We start from the raw sequence: 26,332 nt of genomic DNA, 5'->3' as shown, positions 1-26,332 counted from the left end.
ATTATGAATCCAATCATATGAAATTTGCATTATAAAAACAAAAATTTAATAGTCAAATTATTGGTCAAAGATGAGAAGGTTTGAATCTTGATATACGTGTATGCCTTATAAACGGGGAAGGAGGGAGTAGATGTTATGTACGCTACATAGGTGGCTTATTAGGTGCCATACACATTCATACCTTTAATATAATTTTGGACCCCTGGCAATATTTTGGCGAGAATACACTGTTATGGTCATACTATTATTTTACTTGCTTAACAAAGGTTATCTTTAAAAAAGTGTTTTCAACACCGTTATGGGGTCCCAAAATAAGTATAGTTCAGGTGATTGTGTAGACTAATTTTGAACAAGAAATGTTTATCATGTCGAGCGAAAGCAGATAATATGAGTTTAATTATCCAAACATCTACAACAGCACATACATATAACCCACGCCTCATGAACAAAAATGACTATGCAATCCCCCTCTAGATTTCAGTCCCTCCCAACATTTGTTTTTTAAAAAAAAATCGGAAAAGGCATTAATCTCTGAAGCTTTATCTTACATGTAAGCTTGAAAAAAATTTAGGCATGGTGCGCCCCTCTAATGACTCAAATTTCACTTGCTTTTGCAGATCAACCATATACACGTTTACAGTAAGCTTACACGTAAAATAAAATGAAACCGTTGTGTTGGTACTATTGATTGAACATAATAAAGCACGAACGGTAATAGCTTTCCGCGTAATTTGGCAGCTACCATGATTAACTGAATATTCCACCGCAGATTTCTCCCGCTGACTGTTTCCAAAAACATCCGCGAATCGAATAAAGCGTGCGTGGCTATCGAATCAGAATCCTCTGCCGCCGCCGCTGCCGCTGCCGCTGCCACGGGCTCGCTGCGGCGGCGGAAAGGGTGACGGGGACGGAGTCCCGGGACACGCTGGGGCCTGGAGCAGAGCATCCTGCACGATCCATCCCGGATTCCCGGGCGCCGCATCCGGCCACAGCGCGGCCCAGCAAAAGCGCGGCCTCACCCGATCCTGACGCATCGGGGCTCGCCCCAGCACCCGGACCCGGCCGCCGTTTCCCGGGCTTTTCTCTCTCCTTGTCGTGCGCCCCCACGGAGCGCCACTCCCCAAACCCCTCCCTGGGCCGACCCGTCAGCCTCCCTCCCAGGGACGCATAAACCTCCCTCCCCCACCGTACTGTCAACTACCCCCCCACCCTTCAATTCCCCCCCCCCCCCCCGTGCCGCGCCGTTGCAGCAGCAGAATCCGCAGCCCCCACCCCCGCGCATGGATCGAGCCGGGCGGCGCGCCCGCACCCGCCACGGCGAGTCCCCGGCGGCGGCGCGAGCGGGAGCGCCGTCCTCCTCCCGCGCGCGCCGGCGCGGCGAGGGGCCGGTCGTGGTCATCGACCTCGGCGACGACGACGACGGCGGCCGCGGCGGTGGCAGGGGCAGGGAGGCGGCGGGTGGCGCCGCGGGCAGGCGCGGGGGCTCGACGGCGGCTGCCTCGCCTCCGCGTTCGGCTACGCCGCCGCCGATGATGGTGCCGGCGGGGGCGGTGGCGATGCGGACGCGATCGCGGAGGCGGGCGATGGAGGCTGCGGTGGCGGCGCCGGAGGAGCCCAGGGCGAGGAGGAGGAGGAAGGGAGCAAGCTCGGATGTCGCGGAGGCGTCCGGTGGCCGGGGCAGCAAGGCTGCCGGGGCCTCGAGGTCGACGCCGAGGGATAAGCGGCGCGGGCGCGACCGCTCGCGGCGAGCGTCGGAGCCAGCGAGAACGGCCCGCGCGCGGAAGCGCAGGGGCAAGGAGTCGGAGGCGGAAACAGAGGTGGAGGCGCCAGCCCGTGGAGAATGGGTCGAGGTGTCACGTGGCAATGAAAGTGATGACGACGGCGGGCGACGCGATGACGCTTCTGATGGCGGGAATGGGGAGGCTCGCATTGGAAGCGCCAATGCTAAAAAGGGCAACAGGGGTCGTCGCAGAGCCACCGGTGGGCACGAGATTTTGGAGCCTTGCGTAGCCCGGGAGGTCACTGCTTTGGATTTGAATCATCGCACGGACGAGGTGGTCTCGGGAGATGCAGAGGAAGTGGAAGGTGCTGCTGATGAGGGAGGTGGGCGAGGTGATGGCTGTATTGTCCACGAGAACACGAGAGATTCTGGGACCAGAGAGCAGGCACCGATTGTGAATGTGGTGGCTGAGGAGATGGCAACCTTTGAAGGTGACTATGATGACGAGATGTTGGAGGAGCAGCTTGTTGGAGATGTAATCCGTGCTTACAGCAACGGTGGAGACTTGGATGCAGATGGAGTGGACTGGGAGGCAGAGGATGATACGGAGTTTGATGATGAGGAGCAGCTTGTTGGAGATGTAATCCGTGCTTATGGCAATGGTGGAGACTTGGATGCAGATGGAGTGGATTGGGACGCAGAGGATGAGATGGAGTTTGATGCTGAGGAGCAGCTTGTTGGAGATGTTATCCGTGCTTACGGCAATGGTGGAGACTTGAATGCAGATGGAGTGGATTGGGAGGCAGAGGATGAGATGGAGTTCGATGATGATGGTGATTTTATGGATGATGCTGATGAAGGTGGCATGACAGAACCAATGCAAGACTTGGTGAACCGTAATGTTGTTTTGAGTGGAGGGAGGTGTCAGGATGCAGAGGAGGCAGAGGCAGAGGCAGAGGAGAAGCAAGCAGGTATCAAGGATGAGGTGGAACCAAAGGGTGAAGCAGCTCCAGGCTCTAGTCAACAGGGCTTGCATGTAGAAATTCTAGAGTCTGATGAGGAAGAAGTCAAGGTGCTTGAAAATGTGAGTAGTGCCCCCTCCAGGAAGGCATCAGTGCAAGCCAAGTTACCAACAATTCCATCTTGTGTTGCATGGAGAACTCGATCTTCATGGGGGATGATTCAAGATAGGCTATCATACAATACATATTTTGAGGCATTGTCTGATGAGCCAAAAGAGGAGGATGACACAGAAGTTGAACTTGATGAAGAGGACAACAATGATGATGACAGTAGTGAAACTTTTGATGAAGATGAAGAAAAGGACGAGGAAGAAAAGGAAGAGGAAGAGGAAGAGGCTGAGAGGAGAAAACTCAAGAACAGGATTTATACATCCGATGATGACATGATCGATAGTACTGTTCCTACCTCAAGATATGAGGATACTACTGTTCCTACCTCAAGATATGAGGATACTACTGTTCCTACCTCAAGATATGAGGATACTACTGTTCATACCTCAAGATATGATATTAAGTGGGAGGAGGATGAAGATGCAAGTGTTGATATTTCTCAGCCAATCTCCTTTAAGAAAGCTACCAGATGGAACCCTGTGGCTGTGGGCAATGACACATTTACCGAGCAACAAAAGCAATCACGATTTACTTGGGAGCTTGAGAGGAGGAAAAAGGTTAAACTTGGGATGAAGACACATCCTTTGTATGGGCGGGATTTGGACTCAGATTCAAGTTCGTCGGGTCCTGACCAGATCAAAAGGTATGAATTCAAGGATGGTGATCATAAAGTTGGGAGGAAAAAGAAGCATTCATCGTCCAAATCAGGCAAGAAATCTGGCCATGCAACCATTCTGAAGAGACAGTCTCTTCTGAAGCTTTTGATAGATAAAATGAGCGGTGATAGAAATGAAGAACCTTTCCCATTTGATCAGAATCCTCAGCTCCAGTTTACTTTCAAGGAAATGCATCCGTTGGTATTCTCATTTGGAGATGAAGATTTGGTACCAGCTGACAAACCAGAGCAAGATGGTGCATTGGATATGTTGTGGGCTGACTTTGACTTTGCTTTAGAGTCGGAGAATATTGGCACTTATTATGATGATGAGGTACATTTTCATTACTGCATGTGTGGTAGTGGTACTGTTTTTCATTTCCTTGGTACTCATTTAGACACTTGCAAAAAATAAATATATGGTGTCCGATTTATTTGAACACCAACTCTATGACTGGAACGATGATAAAATTAATAATGTCCAACTTGAGGCAGGTTATCATGGAATTCGTGGCAATTCCTTGCAGAGAGCTCTATCATGTCACGTATCCACTCTAGTTTACATTTAGAAGGGACAAAAACCAACAAATCTTATATAAGTTTGTACCTTATATGGATTGACATAGCTGCCTACAAGAAACTGCAAGAGCAAACTTCATGAAGCATAAACTATCTCTGTTTTTTTTCCTCTTGTGTGTGAATTTTCCACATCTTTCATGTGCATAGCAATAAGAGAAGAACTAATTCATTTGAGCACTGTGTGATAAATACAACACTTCTCTGAAAATCCTTTGCACGTGACATTCAACCTATAAACATGGGCTCGAACCCGCAGCTTCCGCCTTGACAGGGCGGTTCTCTGACTAATAGCTTCAATATCTCTGAATGTATTGATGTATCATGTTCATTTAGCACCTTACACTTTAATGTCCACAAATACAGCAAAGGAACAAACCTTCTTCAGCCACACTAGTGAGGATGAAAATGTACATAGCCTAAGGTTGTTAGCCCAGTTGGTGCGAAGCAACCGGCGGCACTCCACAGGTGGGGGGTTCGAACCCCCACCGGGGCGGATTTACCCCGCTTGTGGGAAAAAAACCCCCTCGCTGTGCTTCCGTTGAGCTTGGCTGTGCGACACGGCTCTTGGGCGACGGAACCCGGCCCATGTGGCTACGGCCCGGCCCAGTGGGTGACGGAACCCGGCCCATGAAGGTTACGGACCGGCCCAGGGCCAAGGTGCCGCCAGTCCAAGCCCGGAAGCCGGCTTTCGGGGGTTTTCTCGGCCGGGGTCAACTGGCCTCTTCTTAATTGAAAGCCGTGGGGGCGGTCTTTCCCCCGCCGATCGAGTTTTTTTATGAAAATGTACATAAAAAGAACCATTAAAGGAGTTCCCTCTGCATTGTCTTCAGTACGGCTACCTTCTTCAATGTTTCCACAGCGGTTTATGCCATAATAGTTTACAGCTAATACGCAGGAAACCAACATCATTTGCCAGAACAGAGTAGCTTAGTAAAGATTAAAAGGGTTTTCTGCAAGATTAAAACTGCACTTAAAAGATGTTCTACAGAAACTCAGAACTGTAACTTTTTGGGTGATAGCCTTAAGGGTAAATAACAATTTATTTATTATGATCTTTGTGAATGGCACTATGTTTAATGTTCCAAGACAAATAGGAAGCAGAGATGTTTTTTTTCTTAAAAGTTTCATTTTTGTTCTTTTTGGAATGCAATTTACTATCTTCGTATCATTGAGTTGACTCAAACATACATAGAATTTCTGCATACCTGATGCTACTGGTAGATTTCTACTCTTTATTCAGCATTAGTATGGCCAAGAGTTCCTGACCAGATACTGGCAGCAGAGGGTCGAGGTCAAGCCTTGATTGCTCTACGCTTGTTGAAGACAGAGGTAGAAGGAGATAGATTAATCTTGCTTGTCTCTCCCAGGTACAATCGATGGCCTTATATATTGGCTGGATTACATGTGCTTCTTCTGCAAGCTTACAACTCCTAATCAAAATCCTATTCGTAGCAACTCTAATTCCTTAAATAAACCAAACTGCTGTCTTAACAAACCAAATCTCCTAACCAAAACCAAACAATTTCTTAACTCAATATTCCAAGTGCCTAGCCACGTTGGGTTGCATCTGAGCTCTGGTATGCTTACGCCTGCGATGATAGGTCTTACCCCACATAAGAAGCATAAAAAGTTTTCATCTTTTAGAAACTATAAACATCTCCTACCATTTTTGTGTAAAAGTGGGATGGCATTTCAAGGTCATACATCCTGGATATGCTGCTTGATTTTACTGTTTATTTTCTTGCAGTTGTGCAAGAGTTACTATCATGCCGGACACTTTGATTTGCTACTTATATCCAGTGGAAGTGTACAAACTGAACTTATTAGCTTATCCTATGTTGTAGGGTCAAGAAGAGGGCAATCAACTAGATTTTGCTCTTGCCCCAGTAACACCTTGTTCTCGAGGGAAGCATGAATTTATCATTGATGATCAAATTGGAATCAGATGCAAATATTGTTCCTTAGTAAATCTGGAAATCAAATTCATGTTCCCATCATTGGTAAGTTTTTTATGGCCATAATGCATTTAGCTTGCTTTCCGCAGTACAAGCTTGCAAGTCTGGTCATTTAACTAATATTTTCTTTCAGGTCTCAGGTTTTGCCGAAAAATCTGCATGGCCAAATGCCAAAGGTGTGAAGAATGCATTGATGTTTCACGACCTTTATGAAGAAGCAGACAGTGGCACCGAGCACTCTCAAGATTTCCATCTATATGGAACAGTGTGGGATCTGATTCCAGGGGTCATTAGTACTATGTATGAGCATCAGCATGAAGCATTTGAATTTATGTGGACGAATCTAGTTGGTGATATTAGGCTTGATGAGCTGAAGCATGGAGCAAGGCCTGATATTGTTGGAGGATGTGTGATCTGTCATGCTCCAGGGACAGGGAAGACACGATTAGCAATTGTATTTATCCAGACATATATGAAAGTGTTTCCAGACTGCCGACCAGTGATTATTGCACCTCGTGGGATGCTTTTTGCTTGGGATGAGGAATTTAAGAAATGGAATATTGATGCTCCTTTTCATATAATGAATACAGCTGATTACACTGGAAAAGAGGACCGAGACATATGTAAGTTAATAAAGAAAAAACATCGGACAGAAAAGTTGACAAGACTTGTGAAACTGCTTTCATGGAACAAGGGGCATGGTATTCTTGGAATAAGTTATGGCCTTTATACAAAATTAACGTCTGAAAAACCTGGTTGCACGGAAGAAAACAGAGTAAGAAGCATTCTTCTTGAAAATCCTGGCTTGCTTGTTCTTGATGAAGGACACACACCTAGGAATGATCGAAGTGTCATGTGGAAGACACTAGGAAATGTTAAAACAGAGAAACGTATAATTCTATCTGGAACTCCTTTTCAGAACAATTTTCTTGAGCTTTACAACATTCTTTGTTTGGTAAGGCCTAGATTTGGTGAAATGTTTCTGACTAAAGCAAGAGTGGGTCGAAGGTACTGTGTCTCAAAGAAGCAAAAAGATAAGTTTTCTGATAAATATGAAAAAGGAGTTTGGGCTTCACTAACTAGCAATGTAACTGATGACAATGCCGAGAAAGTAAGATCAATATTGAAACCGTTTGTTCATATTCATAATGGTAACATTCTTCGAACTCTTCCAGGCCTCAGAGAGAGCGTGATTATTCTGAAACCACTTCCCCTTCAAAAGAGTATTATTAGAAAGGTGGAAAACATTGGTTCTGGCAATAACTTTGAGCATGAATATGTCATTTCTTTAGCTTCTACACACCCTTCCCTTGTAACAGCCATTAACATGTCTGAGGAAGAAGCTTCACTTATTGATAAACCTATGCTTCAAAGATTGAGGTCAAATCCCTATGAAGGGGTTAAAACCAGATTTGTAATCGAAGTTGTTCGTTTGTGCGAGGCACTAAAAGAGAAGGTTTTGATTTTTAGCCAATTTATTCAGCCACTAGAACTGATAAAAGAGCAACTTCGCAAGTTCTTTAAGTGGAGAGAAGGGAAGGAAATTCTTCAAATGGATGGAAAGATCCTTCCGAGATATCGCCAGGCTTCGATTGAAGCCTTTAATAATCCAAATAATGACTCCAGGGTGTTACTTGCATCCACAAAAGCTTGCTGTGAAGGGATTAGCTTGACAGGAGCTTCAAGAGTTGTGCTTCTAGATGTTGTTTGGAACCCAGCTGTTGGAAGGCAAGCCATCAGCAGAGCATTTAGGATAGGCCAGAAGAAATTTGTATATACATACAATTTGATAACTTATGGAACAGGTGAAGGTGACAAATATGACAGGCAAGCGGAAAAGGATCACTTGTCCAAGTTGGTCTTCTCTACAGAAGACGAGTTCAATAATGTTAGGAACATGCTATCTAAAGCTGAAATGGAGCACTGTTCTAAGTTGATTTCAGAAGATAAGGTTTTGGAGGAGATGACTTCTCACGACCAACTTAAAGGAATGTTTTTGAAGATTCATTATCCCCCAACCGAGTCAAACCTTATCTATACTTACAATCAGATTGCTCCTGCGTAAATTTGTGGCATTCTTCATCATCAAATTGATTTATTCTAAGGTATGCTCATAAATTTCTGATGTACAAGTATTATCTTAGTTCCTAACATTTGTTTCCCACCTGACTACCCTCATATATTGTGTATATCTAGTTTTTGTGTACCTAGATGTGATGCTTTCTTGCAATTTTGGTTGCCGTCTTGGCATCTGTCCTCCCATTTTTTTATTTAATTGATTTCGTGTTGCATGAAGCAATAATTTTCTATCATCTCCTAACTGGTTCAGTAATTTAATTTTAGTAGCCATTTTCTGCTGTATGAGTACTTACTTGTTCATGTAAAATCAAGGGCTCTGCCCTGTTTTTTTTCTTCATCTGTGCGAACTTGATATTGTCATCATTAGGTGTACACTCTATTGGTTTGGTCCTGTTTCTGCCTTGTTACTGGCTAAATAAATACATGCATTGTCTGTTATTGATTTTTGTCTTTTCAAAAAAATTTCTGCAGGCTAGACATGCACTGAAGAACACCAACAGGTTTCATCGTGTTTATTTCCATTCCACGATGCATCTACAATTGTAAGTTGTAACCCATCGTGCAGCTTGGAGAGGACTCAAAGTAGAACTTAATAATTGGTAGCAGAGCCTCAATGTATTTGGTGGTGTGCACAAGGTTGCAGGTTTACCAATATGGTGTTTCCATCCAAATGTGATGTATAATAATCCAGTTGGATCATTTGAGGTGGTCCAACTTTATTTGAATAAAAGATTTTCTCAATTAAAATAAACAGACTCCGCCTCAATTGGCGGTTTGGGTGGTCCAATTCATTTTGTGCTGACTCCGCCTCAATTGGCGGTTTGGGTGGTCCAATTCATTTTGTGCTACTGCCCATGCCACTATGTAACTGCCAACCGTGCTTACATGAGTACAAGTATAACCAAGCTTTGTGTTCGTTCTTCCTTGTGTCTTTTTTTTGTTATTGTGTGGGTTAGGGTACATGTGCCCTTTTAGATTTTGTTTTCAATTTTTTCACTACATATATGTTACTTATGGAGTATATATTGCGTCAAGATTCAAAGAATATTGGAGAATGCCACCCTGCCTTTTTTACGAATAGTCCGAGGAAGGGAGCTGTTCTTGAAAATTTGGGTGGTCAAACTGGGCAGCACCTCACAGTTTTTCTCTTGTTCTGGTGAAACATACACATAGTTAGATTATATTTGTCGTGATGGCAAAGTATTCTGTCAAAAGGTCCAAAAGGTTGTACAGCTGGACTATACTAAGTACAAACTTGAGTACAAAAGTGCCATTATGAAGATGGGTCATTGGTAGTGTAGAAGCTGGTGTCCAAGACTCTGTGGAAGGTCCAAAGTTACTGGTTTTATTCTGCTTGGATCCAGCATATTGTCCAATCAGGTAGTTTGTTTACTACACTCCCAGTTTCCTATTGTTCATCTTTAGCATAAAGTTTGTTGAAACTTTGCCCAGGACTGGAACTAGGCCAGTTGTATGGTATGCTTAATCCATCAAGTTCAGGTGAAGACGATTCATGTAAAGTAAGATCATCGTTAGCCTTACATCATTATTATAATAGTTTTGTGTTTGGGAGAAACAACACAAAATAATGACAACCTTTTTTCCTAGTATAAAATCTATTTTTTCCTAGTATAAAATGTATCTGGGAGGTTCTGTTGGAACCATTCAAGAGAAACAAGCTGAAGGTGAAATTAGACTTTATTATTTTCAGTTTTCTGACAACCAGGTCTGTAGAAATTGACCAAAAACATATGTGCAAGAGTTTATAGTGAGAGAGACATGCTCATATTGATGAACATGAAGTTGTAGGTTTTAGAAGTCCAGAAGAGCTTATTCAGCTCCATGCAGAGCCTTTCATGCCACCGTAAACATCTGCTCATCTCGTGGACTGCGATCATGTAGGCATACTGTAATACTCAAGTCATACAGTTCTACTGAAATATGTGATTTTCATTCATTGATAGCACGGTTAGCTTTTATGCTGATTTCTCTTTTCAAGCTAGCACGTGAGATTGGAGAATTTAATTTTTTCTTTGTTCTAAATAAAGATGTGGAACATTCAAATTGCTGCAGAAATATTGTGAAAAAAATGGCAAGATTGAATTCAATTTAACATACATGTCATTGAAGCCACCAAGTCACACCTGTGGTTGGTAGAAAGAGGGATAATTGCTACAGTTGTATGTTGGAAAGGATTGTGGTGCTTGTGTGACAATGGCAGTATTATTGTAGATTTATAGCCATTAATGGCCTCCATTTTCACTGAAATTTTGAATAATAATACTGACATTGTCACACACACCGCGTCACTCACCCGGGACTACATTCATATATATGACATGGTTGGGGGCCATAGGGCATCTGACTGCAAAACCAGGAAGCCACATGCCTTTTTGTTGACTGAATAGTCATTCTTTGATTCACATTTCAGGATGTGTAGATTCTGAAAGGATCACATTCTATCTGGGAGGATCCTCAACTCATTGTTTAAAGGCGTCATTCGAGTTTGCTTCCGTTCGCTGTGTGAAAACTGAAAAGAGTAGGGTGTTTTTATTCTGTTGACTGAAGAAGTGGCTCTGAATTTGTTTGAGGTAATTAATATCTGAATGAATGTGGTCGCAATTTGCTAAAAGGGCTTCATGGTATCTTACAAGTAAACCTGGATCCATGAGGTGCAAGAATTGTCCATTTCCAACAAAATTAGCATCTCTTCTCGCTGTCTGCCGCTACCAGCTGCCATTCCACTATGCAATTGGATGGTGCCTGCAAAGCAGATTCATCTGTGGAGCTTCTGAATCTCTGTATATCTGTATGAACGCTGCTGTTCTGTTTGTGGATGGACCAGTAATGATTCAAAAAGCATGCTCCTGGGTATTCTGATGATAAATGCAGTAAAACGGGTTGCCTTCTCTCTCTCTTTTTTTTTGGGGTAGTGCAAGGTCCGTACGACGGCACGTAGCTACGAGAGGAACAATCTTTGTGTTTTGTGCTTTTGTTGTAACTTGTAAGCATGCTGCTACCCGATGCTCATATTTTCTTTTCAGAATGTCCTGTAAATTCTTATCACATGGACATGCGTGCTCATGTTGAGCGCTTAGCTCGTCAAGACTCAAAATACTCAAAAGTATGGATACCGTAGAAATCTTCATTAAATTTTAAAGTTTTGTTGAAATTTCATGAATTTAGTTTATTGTTTCACTCGGTGGCAAAAAATAATTATGTATAGAATTATCAAACCCTGGCCAGTAGAGACGTAAATGGTACGAATATTTTCCAATCGTATTCGAATTCGATCCGGTTTGAAAGGAATTTTATCCATTCATATCTGATTCCAGATATTCAATATACATAACTGATCCGCATTGGGATACTAAAGTTACATTTTTATGATGTCGATATCCATTACAATTTTATCCGACAAAAATTAACACTATCCGTATCTAATCTGTATTTGAATAAAAATATACAAATAAATACGATATCAGTAATATCCATCTATATATCCGTTTACATCCCTGGTCAGAATCAACACGAATCACTAGCCTTATGCTGCACAACGATGAGAAGGGCGGCCGTGAACTTTCCATGCCATGCACGGTGTCCCGGATCAGACAGGTCGGCGGGGCTCAGGGCCCTGTTTGGTTCTTTAGTTCTTGGACTAATTTGAGGACTAAAATTTAGATTTTGAATTAGCCCTATAAAATTTAGCCTCTAGAGTTATTTGAAGAATGGCTAATTGGAGAACTAAAGCATATATTTCAATCATTGGCTCATTGGGAGTGAGAAGAAAAATAATTTTTTTTGGTGGGATCTACACATAAATAGTCACAATAAGCACATTTTAGAGATGCTAATTTTTGAGAAGGGCTAATTCACTTTAACCCCAAATAGCCTCATATATTTGGATCCTATAGAACGGGCTAAAAACCGATCCAAACAGGCCCGAGGTCTCTTTCTCCAACTCTACTACGCACGTCTGCCAGTCGTGCCCATATATATAGCCGAGTAGCCGCCGCCTCTCGCCCTCCCTAGCTAGGCAGGACGGAACGCAACAAGAATCGCGGCAGCCTAGCTCGACTCCGTTGCAGCCAACGTCTCGCCTGTTTAGCCGCCCCGGGGCAGGCTCCGACCTAGTTGACGAAGACCTACCCGGCGATGTCATCGGCCGAGGTGAGCCCCGCCGTGATGGGCACCACGTCGGGGGAGGAAGAGAAGGTCGTGCTGCGCTGCTGCGACGGGGAGGAGTTCGCGGTGGCGGTGTCCGTCGCGAGGAAGTGCGGGACGATCAACAACATGATCGACGACGGCTGCGTGGAGGGCGGCATCCCGCTGCCGAACGTCAAGGCCCCGGCCATCTCCAGGGTGCTCGAGTACCTCAGCAGGGAGCATAGCGCCGAGGCGGCGGAGGCCAAGGCGTTCGAGAAGGCCTTCCTCGAGAAGATGACGAAGGAGGAGCTGTTCGAGCTGATCCTGGCGGCCAACTACCTCCACGCGGAGGAGCTGCTGGACGCGGCGACGCAGTGCCCAAATGATTTGGTGTCCTATGGCGTACGTACCCACCTTGATCGACGGTCCGGAGATCATGTGGACGCCGCAACAAGGAGCTTCTAGATTCACGCGGACGTTAAATGTGACGGCGAGATCAACTATCCTTTTGACAGACTGCGCGTTAAAAAGTCAACAGATACGTTGATAAGCCTCATCCGTTTTCACACAGGCTGCGTTTAGATCATGAAAATTTTTGGGTTACAACACTGTAGCATGTTTCGTTTTTATTTGGTAATTAATGTCTAATCATTAATTAATTAACGTCGTTAGATTCATCTCGTGATAATCAGTTAGACTGTGTAATTAGTTATTTTTTTAACTACATTTAATACTTCATGCATGTGTTGAAAAATTCGATGTGACGGAAAAGTTTGGGAACTTTTTGGGAGCTAAACGCGGCCACAGTCGAAGCTGGACGAACCGGTTATAAAGAAATAATGTTAGGAATAAACAAAATAGGAAATCGGCTAGGCTTATTTTGCAAACCCTATCCAGTCTGTCGCCGACTCGCCGCCATCCTCGATCCCTTCCAATCGGATCCGGCGATTGGCACTTGCCTCCTGCTCCCCAGCCATGGCGGGCTCAGATCGAGTCGAAGAGAGCGACTTTGCGCGCGGCGGGTGGACTTCTGGCCCCGGGATGCGAGGAGAACGAAGCTCGGGGTCCCGATGGGGCGAAACAAGACCCGGCGTGTCTCTGGGAGCCGCCACCCCCGCAGCGGCTGGTGCTGGCGATGCTCACCTCCACGGCTCCACCGGCGTCGCCATCGAAGACGTCCGCTCCGGGGACGCCGCGCTGGGGCTCCGCTCGTACGAGATCTCCCTCCACCATTGATCTGAACGGGACATGCATGGCCTTGGTCCCGCGACATGAGAGCAGGTAATATAATAATCTCCTATCTCCCTGCTCCTGGAATGATTTGGTTTGGCCTCCGATGTGGTTGGTGTTGAGATTTGCTTGCTCGAGTCAGTGCAAGTACTAGTTCTATCATTAGTAGAAAAATAAGAACTAACGATGTAGTCAAAAGACTTGTGCCTTTTATTCATAATAAAAAAGTTCAATATGACCTGAATACAAACTGGTATAGTACAAGGTTTGAAACACTAATAAACTAGTAATGCTTAGAATCGACAAGAAACAAATGAACTTTAATTTTGTTCGGCGCCATATTTTTGCCATATGTGCTCTATCAAATCTTCCTTGAGCCGACGATGGGTCTGTCGATCTCAAATCTCACTATTTTTCTCTAGTACATCTGCAAATCCATAGATAGGTCCGTGGTGAAGTCCTGCTGTTTGCGGGGAAAATGGCCCTTGTTCATACGTGCTTGTCAATATTCTATCAGCTATCTTTTGGAGTTTAGTCTGGCTACAATATTTGTGAACACATAAAACTTATCGATATTCCATTAGTACAAGCAGACAATTACATTAAGCTTTAACCATAAACTAAGCATACATTAAGCATTAACCATACAAAGAGTACATTAACCATACATAGCTAACTTCTTTAGATAACTTCTTTACTGGTCTTCGAGTTCTTAGATAATTTGAGCACCGCAACCTCATGTCTCTTCAGCTTTTCTGGACTCCAACCACTTTTTCATCCTTGTTTCTTCCCGTTTTGCTTTGGCCGATTCTACTTGTGCTTCTGCTGATTTCAATAATGCTTCAGCTCTAATCTTGATAGTTTCATTGTACAACACTATATTTTGAGATGGCAGGTTCCCCAATGGAGAAGATGAAGTGCCTTTTCCTTTGCCTTTTAGTCTTTCTTTTGCTTTCTTCTGTCCCTCAAGCAGGATAGCATCCAGGTCGCCCAATATTCTACCCGTCAGAGGGTACAATTTTCAATAGCTGTGAAGAGGTGAGAGATTTTTTTTAATCTTTATTCATGAGAAATTGGTTTTGGTGTTCGCTACGGACGAAGTAACAAGAACAACAAGGGTTATAGGACAAGGCAAGATATTGTTTGCTCATGTGAGGTTTGTATTTCTTAATTTAAAGGTAATTAGGTGGTTTGTCCGGTGCTGAACGGTAGGTTGAAGCTGCAAATCAGTAATCTATTGGCAATATTTAACAGGGCTCATCACGGATCAGCAATTGTGCTTCTGTAAGGACTGGGTGTAAAGTGATGATAAGGTTGCTTAGAACTAGTGTGATCATGGATGGTATATTAGCCGAGTGAACACAAGCCACAACCACAAATTATCCGAGGGGTATGCAGAGAAGAAACAATGGAATTCTCACAGAATGATAGATGCAACCAAGTATTATCAAGAAACAAAGAGACAACAATGTAAGCATTGGTAGAGTTTGTAGCATTCTAGGCGTAACAGCTTCATTAATTATATTTTTTTCACGTAATCATGTTCCAGGCACCTAATGAACTATATATCGAGTTTGATGATTCTAAGTTTTTGGTGGCAGGTGCTGTTACATTTGGACAGGCAAGAAATACCAAAGTTTAATATAATGCAAAGATGGACAAAGGAGGCAATTGTATATAATATAAATCACAGGCACATGACAGTGATATAGGATCAGATGCAGATCAAATGAGAAAGAAGGCTTTGCTGATGATGCAGACACTTCAGTTAGTCCATGGACCTACTGCTGTTGACGAGCAGATGTTCAGGAATGCTATGGAAGCTTTAAGGGCTCTTCCTGCAGTGCAGTGCACCGATGGAGTAATTGTTCAATCTGGCATGAGTAGCATGGACATTGAGCATGAGCAGCTCCCTGTTTCTTGTCCTGAAAGGACAATGAAAGGTGGCCGGCCACTTAGTACTGGACTTAAGGCGTGGCTATCAAGGAACGATAAGAAAAGGATCTCAGAATGTTCATCAAGGGATCCATTAGCTGAAGACTGGCCTGAGGAAGAGAGGCCTGATAGGAAGAAGACCCGGCGCATAATTGATATTTGATAGGCGAAGAATGTAGTATAGTTTATTTTGAAATTTGGACGACTCATTTATGATAGTGCATGCTTGCCTATAAGAGTGTATCAGACTTTTCTGTAATTGGAGTTGATATAATATATATTTTTAATTCTGAAATGTGTAACATGAATAACTCAAAACCTATCGGGGGGGGGGGGGGGGGGGGGCATGTCCCCATGATTTTTCTAAAAAACATGTGGAAGTCCCTTAAAAAAACAATATTATTGCATTTTGCTGCCGTTCAAGGTAAAAGAAGGATTATATCTAATTTTACTACATTGCAAGTTTATTTGCAGTATCTAAATCTCTTTTGGTGCGGTGTTCTCCCATGATATGGTTAGACTTGAAATGCTTTGTCAATCTCTAGGTCGTTTTTTCGAGCAGCCGAAGGACGTGTCGTATTTCGCTGGACCAGGAGCAGACGCTGATTTTGTGTTGCTCCGTCCAACTGCATGAATTACAAAATATCAATATTGGTTCTCATTAGTTACGTTGATGCGACCAATAGTTGAGGTGCAAGACATATATTGGTTCAAGTAAGCTTACAGGACGCATTCAATAGGGCAACCAAGTTTGTTTCGGCTGGCCGTGCGGTAGCAGTAGTAATGTCAAATTGTATGGGGAGAGTCTTGCTGCTGAGACCTGATGGACAATATTCAGTTAAGTATGTGTTCAGAAGGAATTATGTATCACGATGCAAACATAATTATTATTTTTTCGATGATTTTGCTCAAATGGTTTGCACTGTCGCTTGATAAATGTACATTCTTTTATTACCTTCATATAATAGTGTTGGTGTGGTACCATTACCAGAATCCCCTGATCTGCGTTCAATTATAGTTGTGGAAGAGTCACTACCAGTCCCATTGAGTTGTACATTCCGAGTCACAGTCTTGTAGCCTCCTTAGAATCAACAATATCAATATCAATGCTTATAGATATTGGTGTGCAAATTCTGATAAATTTCTTAGGAAAATCTATAAAGAATACCATGCTACTCTGCTACTTGTGATATTAATGGCAATTTTCTAATGTAGCTGTTTCTATCTGTTAAAACATGGTCTTCATTGTTCTCATGGTGACTAGATAAATTTGATCCATTGTTTTCAGGATTGCATGTATGAAACGAGGCCAACTACGACAATATCAACACTATCACTGTATTATATTATGTCTGTAAGTATTGTGTACTTAGGATACAATTAAATTGGGCAAATATAGTACTTATTTCCCAACATTTCACTAGCATGTTTGATTGAATCCTCCAATGGAATGCTAACCTGACTCTTGCCAAATTCGAACTCGTTACTGTCTGCAGTTCTGCACAAACTATCAGCAAGCACCATAGACTTCATTGTTTCTGCCGAGAAATGTCTAATGCGTGGAGAATGATGAATGCTCCATACTGATCACTCCAATATCCATACTGTCGAGGTAAAGCACCTAAAAGGTGTTCCGGAATTATGTTATACCATTTTATTGCGTTTGAATTAAACAATATCAGCAATGATTAGTACATGGTATATGTGAAGGAAATTATATGGTTACCTGCAGGAAAATGGAGCATCCTGTAATATTTGACACTTTGTTGCTAAGCTGAAGCTCAGTCTTTTAGCTTGACGACTGCCTGGAATAGCTTCTTTATTACATAATCTGACCAATCGAAATCTCCGATGCTTGATGGGTCCACAAGAGCATCCCAGTAATCCACTGACACATAGTCATATTTGGAGCCAGGTGATAATAATGTTGACATTATATATATGACAAATGCTACTTTAAACGCATCCTGGTCAGATTGTGTCATTTCATTGCCATATTTTCTTTCTAAAACTTCTTGTGAAGCTTTTATACTCCAGTTTTCCTGGGTTTCTGTACTAAGGTATAACCCCATTACAGTTGCAATGATATCCTTCCGTGGCATACCGCAATCAGATATACTCTTTCCATTGCATGATATTCCGAATACTTTTTGAAGATCTGTTTTTCTACTTAATGTGTTTTGTGGAGTCAATACCAAGTGTCTGTGAGAGTGGATCTACTCTGCTCATCAGCCAAGCTGCAACTGTAAACCGGCGGTTTATTTGCCTTATTAGTGAGGGGAATAACAGCAAACCACCAAATCCAATTGACTTAACTAAAGACCTTTTCCTCTCATCGAAGCATGATATAACATCATATATTTGCTTAATTGATGACCGAGTTGAAGCAACAATGTAATCTTCTTTCATTTTCCCCAGTGGTAAATCCACTAAACTCGAGGTAGAGCTATCTTGAAGGGAATAGCTGCGATGCAATTACATTGTTTTTCACTCACTCTTAAACAATTGTTTTGCAGTAAGTAAATGAAAGCATGACCGTACTGATACTAATCTATAATAGAAATATTACACAACATACCTCGAGAGCTCCATATGGTTCGTCTGTAGCAGAGCTCCGTGCAGTAGATCCGCCAGACTTTGGATTGCTTTTCCTCATATCTTCTTAAGATTTCCTCTTTTCAGATTTGCGGAAAGCTCAATTATAACCCTATCCTATTTGTACTCACTAAAATAGCCACGGGTTCAATTTCATTCAATCGAACGAATTAAGCTGGAGGCCATCCGCATGGTTGCGGGGCGGCTTCGATGGAGGGGCGGTGTAGTGTGCTTTGGGGGCCTGGAAGAGCCGCTGGGGAAGAGGGAGTGCGCGGGTTGGCCCCTGAAGGGGAGGGGGAGGGTTGCGTGAGTTGCTCCAGGAGAAGAAGAGTTTTCGGGAAGATGTACAGTGCCTCGAGCTGTTCCTCAAGTCGGCAGTCCTACAACAAATGCTACTACAGTGGTTTTGCGGTGCGTGGTGTGAACGCGTCTTCTAAACTCTGGATAAGCAAACAGGCTAACCCTAAGTTATTGAACGCCGTAGCTTAACTGCTCGTTGCTGCACGCATCTTGGAGTATTCATCGACGGCAGCGATTTGCTATGGGTACATATGCCATAGGACACTAAATCCTCGTTGCGACGCAGTGCGTCGCGGACAGGATCAGGGGGGAGACGGTGCCGGAGCTCCGGGAGTACTTCGGCATCGAGAACGACTTCACGCCGGAGGAGGAGGAAGAGATCAGGAAGGAGAACCCCTGGGCGTTCGACTTCGACTGATCGATTCGATAATTAGTAGCCGCAGGAATTTAGGTTTTTTTTCATCGTATAGCATGCCCCTTTTTGTAGGGACAGTCCTAAAATTTTCCTAACTACGGCGAAGCCTGTTAATAACATATCCAACAGCCTCTGTATCCAGATCCCAGATGAGATAGCTTAAAAAAGATCGTAAAAATCTCATCCAATAGTCTCGTTATCCTGCTCCCCTTGCAATCGCGCTCGATATTCCCTCGCTCGAAGAAGATGCCCTCGACATCACGAGTCTCTCGATATCGCGCGAGTCCCGCCCTCCTGCGTCCATCTCCTTTCCCACCAACAACAGCTCCCCTCCCTCACTTTGCCATTGATGCGGCCACGTTGTGCCTCTTCGCCAGCGAGGAAGAGCAGCGGCGGTGTGACGCTGTGGGCGGGAGGAGCCCCGCCTCTCAGAGCGAGGCCTCAGCAAAGCGGCGCGACACGGTGAGCACGGAGGCCACGCCGAAGCGGGGAGGCTGGGGAGGATAAAGAAAGGGAAAGGAAGAGAATGACGTGTAGGATCACATGTCAGTGTGTAGAAGGGAAGAGTTCAAGGAGCAATCGGGATTTGGAGTCTTTGAACTAAGCAACTAAATATGGGGAATAATTTTTTAGAGAATTAAAAGGAGAGTCAAATAGAGTGTAAAAAATAGCTACACTCTTGGAAATACTCTAAGAATGGAGATTAGATGTCTCCATCGGAGGAAATGTGTAAATAACTTTGTTGATTTCAGAATTAATGCCTGGGATGATTTTTTCCCTTGTAATTGATAGGAATTTCTTTAAACTTGCACCAATGTTACTTGTTCCCATATAACTAACCAATGATATATTGGGTTAAACTTAGCCATTTCTTTCTCCAGTATTTGTGCTATTGCATAACATGGTTAATAAAGATGATTAGCGAGGCAATTCCCACATGACACAGTGCCATTAGAAAAAAACTACTCCCTCAATCCTAGAATATAGTTTTTTTTTAGATTTTTTCCCCTCCAAATCAAACCTTTTAAACTTTAACAATATATGGGAAAATCATAAAAATAATAATATAAAATTAATATTGGTTTACTCATGATAAATTAACTATCATGTAACCTTTCCTATTTAAAAGTATTTATTTTTAGAGATATTATTAGTTAAAAATACTAAAAATTGCTACCGAGATAATACTACTTTCAAAACTTCTAAACTATCTTATTGCCATCACTCAAAAGTTTGATGCCTTCAATGCCACTCGATACGTCTCTCTCTCCACCCATGTGACGCCAAATTCTCCACCCATGTGACGCCAAATTTCTCCACCATGATATGACGCCAAATTGTCCAGACTTGTTCTGAGAAAGACCATATTGTCCTCCATCTTCCTTCTCAGCTACGAGCCCTCCTTCCATCTCTCGCACGGGGGCTGGCGCTCCCCTGCACCGGCCGCCCCTCGCCACCATTGCGACTCCGATCCCGCTGGCCGCTGGCGTGCCCTGCCAAGCGCCAACTTGTGGAGATCATGGCCCACACGCTGCTGCTTATGGTGGCCTGTCTGTGCGCTGGACAACTTGTGATGCGAGTTGGGCACCAGAACAGAAAGACTAGGGAATGGACAGAGAAAGCTAACAGGATGCCTCTCAAGGCAAAAGGTTTAAAAGTGACGACAACGGGGAAGTTCAGAAGTATTGATGGCACATAAGTGGCAGTTTTTCTAGTGGCACCAGGGAATTTGCTCTTCTCAGTGGCAAGTTCAATTGAGGCCTAACAAGAGAGCTACAAGGATCGCTTCAATCTACATGTACAGCTGATGAGATGACTGAGCTTATCAAACTGGGTAGCGGAAAATATCGCTCCAACTGATGCTCCAAAGCCATGAGATGCCCAGCCGATATTTAAGGGGAAAAAAACAAATGCTACGACCACAAGTTTAGCCACAGCTATTCCGTTCGGGAAAAAAAATTCAAGTGGAAAAGGATTCTAATTCAAGGACCAAAGGGAATGATTGACAACATCTTACTATAGCAATCGATCCATTTGCTTCCAAAAAGGGGTCTGCTATTTTACACATCACGGACAACAAACAACGTAAACATACAGTCCAGTTCTGGGTCCGGCAACACTTAACTATCAGAGATTCAGAGCTAAAAAGAAGCAATGAACAAACTTATTGAAGAACACTCCCTGACGCTATCAACATGACCCCCAGTCCCCCACGTAGTATTCTCGGGAAAAAAGGCCAACCAGCCACATATAAATCAAACCTTTTTTCCTTCTGTAGTTCTGATCGTTATTCCACAGATTTATTCCTTGGTATATGAACTCCAGATGCACCATGTTACAGTTGTTTGAAGCTAACAATTTACAGTTCTGCAGACTTGATCCTCTTCTGAGAAACGAAAAGATAACGGTGCAGGGCAAGCAGTGAGACCCATGTGAACTTCGAGATCTTCTCCTTTATCATCAGCAGCAATGCGGAGCTCAGAACTGTTTTCAGGATCTGAGCATGTAGACCTTTGAAGAAGCCTGGAATGCCTTCCTTGCTCCAGATAGCATGCAAGGCACCTAGCATCGTTTTGGGTGCTCTTGATTTGCTTGGCCTTTCAGATTCATCATCCTCATCCTCATCAAGGTCTGCAGCCTGAATCATCACCTTGCACCTGTTTGACGATGATTTGTAGTAAGACAACAAATCGTTGGACAGCATCAACAAGCAAAAGCATGTGGTAAGGCCCAGATATACTTCTGTTGCCCAGGAAAAGTTTACAGACCTGATTAATGGATAAGTCAATACTGTAGCAATACTTTTGGAGACAGCCCCAAGGAGAAAAGCTGAGAAAGCAGACAGAGCAACTCGGGAGTTATCGTCTGCTGATCCTCCATTTTTACGTCGCTGCCTCTGAATTATCCTTTGCTTGAGCTGATCAAATACAGTATACTGCACACGACAGAAACCAACAATCATTTTGATCAGTTCCATTTTTTTTTACCTACTGGACATCATTACAATGCATAAATTGGACCGTTACTTTCTAGAAGTATCAGTAAAAAATACAAATATATAAAGGTCTGAAAATACTTTTCATAATAGTTCTACTAATATGTGTTTCACATACAAATCTCAAAACATCAGTGTATATCAGTGTTGTGGCCAAAGTTTTTAATGTCTCTCTGCATTCTTGAACCACATACATTTAAGAATGGAGGTAGTTCAAAGGAAAGAAAAAATACATACAAAATAAGTAACTTACAAAGGTGGTTTTGTTTCCTTGTATATAAGTTTACAGAATGTAAGTTAGAACAGACAGTTTTGCTGTAAAGGTGATCCGTAGACATAAACTTTCTCTACTTCTCGCTTCAAATATGTAAAGGCTTCTCATAAAAGAAAATATGCATACTTGATGACACAGGGACTATTTTGAAGGCTCGGACAGTTATATAAATAGAACATCTTTGCACAATTGTTTTGTAACTGAAAGGAAGTGCAGAAAAAGACTAACGGTTTTGCACATTATTTTCCAGAATAAACATCCTACTGTACATATTTGTATTAGTGAAAGATATTGACAGTAGCAGATATCCAGATGCTGCTGTTATTGCTTCCTTTAGCAGCAAATTAGGTCCCAAGTGTTTTCTTTTGTAGCTAAAGAGTGTTTCATTATGGAATCAGGACAGCCACATTCCTATCATCATGTTTGGATAATTTATGGTAATATTGCAAAAGCAGAGATATACAGGGGCGATAGTCCCAAGATTTTTTTCCCACTGCCTGTGTTTGTTTGTGATGTCTCACATGTCATGTCTGGTTTCAAACAATAAAAACTAAGCACCTTCTGTTACTGTTGGTAGCATGGGGATGGAGAACTCAATAATATCATTTCAACACAATCTTCAGTATCTATGTCAACAGATAAAAGGGATACAGTTGGAAAACATAGCACATATGATCCGTATGAAGTTCTACAATACTCATCATACAAGAACCTTGCAAAGTTTATACCTGAATAGAAGGATTGCAAGTCAATATGATGGAAATGCCCAAGCCATCGAATGCTTCCATCCAAGTACCCTCTGCAAGAGTTTCCCTCAGCCCTTTAGACTTCCCAAAGGCACTTGTCTGCATCCTAGAAGCTGCTGTATCTAGTGGCTGATACAAGCGAAGCATAAATAAGATCAGACGGCCAAGATTAATTTTCAGCAATCCTATAGCATTAATTACCTGTGTTACAATAACTGTGCAAGCACCAGCAGCAGCTGCAACTAACAAGTTGGCTGTTGTTCCAACAGACTTTGCTCCACTCTTCTCCAAGTAAAGTCTTTTAAAGTAGCTATACCCGTAAAAGTAAAAGAACGATGAAATAAAAGATTGAATGTTCTTCGTGTTAAGGCCCTGATATAGGGACAAAAGTTGCCTTTTACGGATTGCTTCCCAAAAGACATCTGAAAGGTTCCTGAAAAAGCATTTGAACTCCCTTAGTTCCTATGATGGAGAACAAGAGCAGTACAAGATAGATGCAGGACAAAGACAAAACTCCAGAGATACAACAATATCATCAACAGAAGGTCAAGTTTTATACAGGAACCACAAATAAAAATAAGCTAAAATTGCAGTCAACTGATTTCCCAGCATCATCATTAGAAAAAAAAAACAGCTATTCTCCCAACATTTAGGGTCAAAGTATGTCTGTTTTAAGAAAATCTACTGTTTCCAATATAGTTTTTCAATAATTGGTGATTGGCCACAGAAACAGCATCAGATGCATAATTCTCTTTTGTTGTGACGTCAGACTGTTTCCCTGCTTGCTTAATGATGATAATTGTTGTAAGAAATTACGCTAACCAATTGTGCTACCACTGGCTGTCCGGCTAAGCACATCATTTACCGCGTACCCCTTTCAACAGAAACACATAAGAGGAGATGGGGCAGGAGAAGCTCGCATAAATCGCGACCTCAAGTGCAGACAGTTCGATCGCAGAGAATTAGGGAGTAACTAGTAAGGAATGTAAAAAATCAACGCATCCTCGTCCTGACTGACGCAAGACTGTTCCAGCCGTCGCAATCGAACTCCTCGCCCAGAGGACAGTTCAGGAAACCTCAACCATCGCAAGCGTCCTCTGCGGAATCAGATCCAAATTACCAAACCCTCAAGGTCCGCCTCTCGACAGCTCCAGAACCGAGCGATCACCGCCCCCAGCCCCCGACGAGCCCCGCCATGCGTACGGATCAGATTACAGCCCGTGGAATGGAAGGAAGAGAGGCGAGGGAAGGGGGCCGGTCCGCCGTACCTGTACTTGTGCGTGCCCTGGTGCGTCTGGAGCTCGGCCTGGAACTTGGTCTTGCAGGTGTCGAGCGGGTAGAGCACGGTGGTGCTGACGAGCGCGCCGATCGCCCCCGACGTGGCCTCCGCGAGGCTCTCCCAGTCCACGCCGCTGCCGCCGTCCCCCGCCATCGCTCGCTCGCTCACCCCTCTCCTCTCCTCTCCCGGCCGACGAGATCCCGAGACCCGAGGGAATCTTCCCGCCCCGTTCCGCCTGCTGCCCACCCCTCGGGTCCAACAAGTTGCGGCCGGCGTCGTGGGCGGGGCAGGCAGCGGCCTGCGGGTAAATAGGCGGGGTGGGATGGAGAAGAGGGAGACGTCACAGCAGAGATGGCGGAGGGAGTTGGGAACTTGGGATGGGAGGGGGACGCCCCAGCCAGCCGCCACGCCGGGCGGGCCGCAGGCGGGCTTTCGACTGTGCTAAGGCGCTGAGCTGCTGGTACACCTGCGCGGCCCTGGCGCGATGTTTCGTGCGTGGCGGCACGTGCGCCGCCGCGAATTTCGGCGCGGACTCGGCGGTGGCGGGTGCGCCCCCGTGTACCACGGAAAAAAATTCTGTGCAGCCAGGCTGCAAACTGCCGCCGGTGCGGCACTCTTTAAATTCATCTGTTCTGCTCTAGCAGCCTCTAACCAGCCAGCAGTATTTTCCTCTTATATCACTCCAGCAGCAGCCTCCAGCCACCAACCAGCCAACAATATTTTTTTCTGACACCACTCCAACGATAACCTCCAACACCAACACAACAAACAGAGCGATTAGCGACACGCGTCTATCTACGCGATTCGGCGCTCGTGCGGCCCCGGCTCGGCGGCTCCTAGGTGTGTTATATGTTAGGCTCGCCCGCTCTCATGACGGCTCCTCTCTGATGAGTTTTTGAGCTAGTAATTCCCATATTCCATCACATCTGCATCTGCCTCACGCCGTCGGCCAAACCGCCTTAAGAAAACCAGAATCGATGGCAGCTTGCAGTGGAGTTCATCGATGGCACGGTCCACGAGGTGGGTGCACACCGCATGTGAGCATCATCAGTTGCGGGCTTACGGCTGTCTCCGCTCCTCGTGTACACGGAGCTCGTGGATCGGAGCAACCTCGCATCTTAAATCTCAATTACGGGGTGTTTAGTTAAAAAAAAATTCTATAGTACCCGTCCAATCGAATTTTCGAATATATGTACGGAATATTAAATATAGTTGAAAAAATAATTAATTACACAGTTTAATTGATTCTTACGAAAGGAATCTTTTAAGCCTAATTAGTCCATCATTAAACATTATTTGTCAAGTAACAACGAAATGTGCTACAGTACAAAAACTCAAACTTTTTCACCAACTAAACACACCCTACGTAGAACTCGCATGCGCATTAATAAACAAGAAGTGAATCAGGCAGCCTACTAATCAATTCTAAGGCCACTCCCAGTGCAAGTTTCATAGATGTTTCATGCACATTAAATGAGGTGCCATATAGGCAAAAATGATGACATGGCAAGAAATTTATGGAGAGAGAGAAGAAATGAGTTTCATCTAGATGAAACTTGGGTTACACTGTTTCCAAGACTATGAAACTTGATGAAACTAGCATTGGGGCTAGAGAATTTCATCTCATGTGATTTCAACCAATTATGTTCATAGTAATTGAATGTAATGGCTCGCCTATAAAATCGTGAAATAAAACTATGCATTGGGAGGTCCTATTTCAATCATAGTTTCAAAAGTCTTTTGATGATATATTACTTTTGGTAATCGTGTATGGAAACTTTGTACTGGGATGTAGAGAGAGCATGAGTCTGGGAGAGCAACTGCGAGTGCAGCATGCGGCTGGCGAGCCGAGTGCGGGCAGGAGCCGAGCGTTGCCTTCCTAAAAAAACGCTTCACAGCCGGGGTCGCACGAGCGCTCGATCGCATAGATAGACGTGTCTCTAATCTAGAGAGGGGCTGCACCGGGCGCAGTTTGCAGCCCAGCTGCACAGAATTTTTTTCCTGTACCACCGCGCTGGCCCTGTGGGATCCGCCGTCAGCGAGAATCTTTTTTGAGGAAAAAAAGACGAGGCCAGCGAGCGCCGACGGCCGTTGCAGCTGGATCAACAGGCTGGGGGCAGGGGATGCGGATGATGGTGATGACTGGTGGAGGTGGAGACTGTGAGGAACCAGCTCAAGTTAATCCCGTCTAATCGAGTCATCGTTCATTGATCAACTCAATTAGAAAGGACTATCTCCAGTAGTCCTTGGAATGTGTCATGAGTACCGCCCAGAATTTAAACACACTCCACTAGCA

At 43.9% G+C, this 26,332-nt stretch overlaps 3 protein-coding genes and 2 long non-coding RNA genes across 7 annotated transcripts; 3 read left to right on the top strand and 2 right to left on the bottom strand.

The window, feature by feature from the left end:
• Nucleotides 1-1,234: 1,234 nt before the first annotated feature.
• LOC120665602 (SNF2 domain-containing protein CLASSY 2-like) lies at nt 1,235-9,040 on the top strand. Of its 2 annotated transcripts, XM_039945196.1 has the most exons (5): nt 1,235-3,154; nt 3,185-3,842; nt 5,932-6,087; nt 6,176-8,147; nt 8,593-9,040. In XM_039945196.1, exons 1-4 carry the CDS (start codon nt 1,281-1,283, stop codon nt 8,105-8,107), a joined length of 4,620 nt encoding a protein of 1,539 aa, XP_039801130.1. In that variant the 5' UTR covers nt 1,235-1,280; the 3' UTR covers nt 8,108-8,147; nt 8,593-9,040. The 2 variants fall into 2 exon arrangements, with proteins under 2 accessions (XP_039801130.1, XP_039801129.1); XM_039945195.1 differs by having other exon boundaries at nt 1,236-3,842.
• Nucleotides 9,041-12,220: 3,180 nt separating this feature from the next.
• Nucleotides 12,221-18,803, top strand: LOC120667726 (SKP1-like protein 5). The gene is made up of 4 exons (XM_039947744.1): nt 12,221-12,669; nt 15,047-15,118; nt 15,191-15,412; nt 18,614-18,803. The coding sequence occupies exons 1-4, from the start codon at nt 12,277-12,279 to the stop codon at nt 18,743-18,745; spliced, it is 819 nt and encodes a 272-aa protein (XP_039803678.1). The 5' UTR covers nt 12,221-12,276; the 3' UTR covers nt 18,746-18,803.
• LOC120665600 lies at nt 13,149-15,734 on the top strand. Its single transcript, XR_005671235.1, has 3 exons — nt 13,149-14,653; nt 14,752-14,967; nt 15,099-15,734. It is a non-coding gene; the product is annotated as an uncharacterized LOC120665600 (long non-coding RNA).
• On the bottom strand, nt 16,181-18,598 carry LOC120665601. 2 transcript variants are annotated; one of them, XR_005671236.1, is made up of 5 exons: nt 18,011-18,598; nt 17,159-17,896; nt 16,891-17,053; nt 16,388-16,513; nt 16,181-16,252 (listed from the first exon to the last, which is right to left on the bottom strand). It is a non-coding gene; the product is annotated as an uncharacterized LOC120665601 (long non-coding RNA). The 2 variants fall into 2 exon arrangements; XR_005671237.1 differs by having other exon boundaries at nt 16,388-16,510.
• Nucleotides 18,804-20,733: 1,930 nt separating the features above from the next.
• Nucleotides 20,734-24,429, bottom strand: LOC120665598 (peroxisomal adenine nucleotide carrier 1-like). Its single transcript, XM_039945194.1, has 5 exons — nt 24,026-24,429; nt 22,959-23,190; nt 22,740-22,886; nt 21,511-21,677; nt 20,734-21,399 (listed from the first exon to the last, which is right to left on the bottom strand). Exons 1-5 carry the CDS (start codon nt 24,187-24,189, stop codon nt 21,102-21,104), a joined length of 1,008 nt encoding a protein of 335 aa, XP_039801128.1. The 5' UTR covers nt 24,190-24,429; the 3' UTR covers nt 20,734-21,101.
• Between the last annotated feature and the right edge of the window lie 1,903 nt (nt 24,430-26,332).

This window comes from Panicum virgatum, chromosome 3N, assembly GCF_016808335.1.
Source record: "Panicum virgatum strain AP13 chromosome 3N, P.virgatum_v5, whole genome shotgun sequence".
NCBI lineage: Eukaryota > Viridiplantae > Streptophyta > Magnoliopsida > Poales > Poaceae > Panicum > Panicum virgatum.
The sequence above is the reverse complement of the archived record's forward strand: the minus strand, read 5'-3'. Positions and strand labels throughout refer to the sequence as shown.

Coding starts and splice junctions, on each gene's coding strand:
- LOC120665602 (XM_039945195.1), top strand. CDS start 1,281: ATGGATCGAGCCGGGCGGCGCGCCCGCACCCGCCACGGCGAGTCCCCG. Junction 3,843..5,931: donor GCACTTATTATGATGATGAG/GTACATTTTCAT, acceptor CCTATGTTGTAG/GGTCAAGAAGAGGGCAATCA. Junction 6,088..6,175: donor AATTCATGTTCCCATCATTG/GTAAGTTTTTTA, acceptor ATTTTCTTTCAG/GTCTCAGGTTTTGCCGAAAA.
- LOC120667726 (XM_039947744.1), top strand. CDS start 12,277: ATGTCATCGGCCGAGGTGAGCCCCGCCGTGATGGGCACCACGTCGGGG. Junction 12,670..15,046: donor ATGATTTGGTGTCCTATGGC/GTACGTACCCAC, acceptor ATCATGTTCCAG/GCACCTAATGAACTATATAT. Junction 15,119..15,190: donor GTGCTGTTACATTTGGACAG/GCAAGAAATACC, acceptor TATAAATCACAG/GCACATGACAGTGATATAGG.
- LOC120665598 (XM_039945194.1), bottom strand. CDS start 24,189: ATGGCGGGGGACGGCGGCAGCGGCGTGGACTGGGAGAGCCTCGCGGAG. Junction 23,191..24,025: donor CAGGGCACGCACAAGTACAG/GTACGGCGGACC, acceptor ATGCTTTTTCAG/GAACCTTTCAGATGTCTTTT. Junction 22,887..22,958: donor GCACAGTTATTGTAACACAG/GTAATTAATGCT, acceptor CGCTTGTATCAG/CCACTAGATACAGCAGCTTC.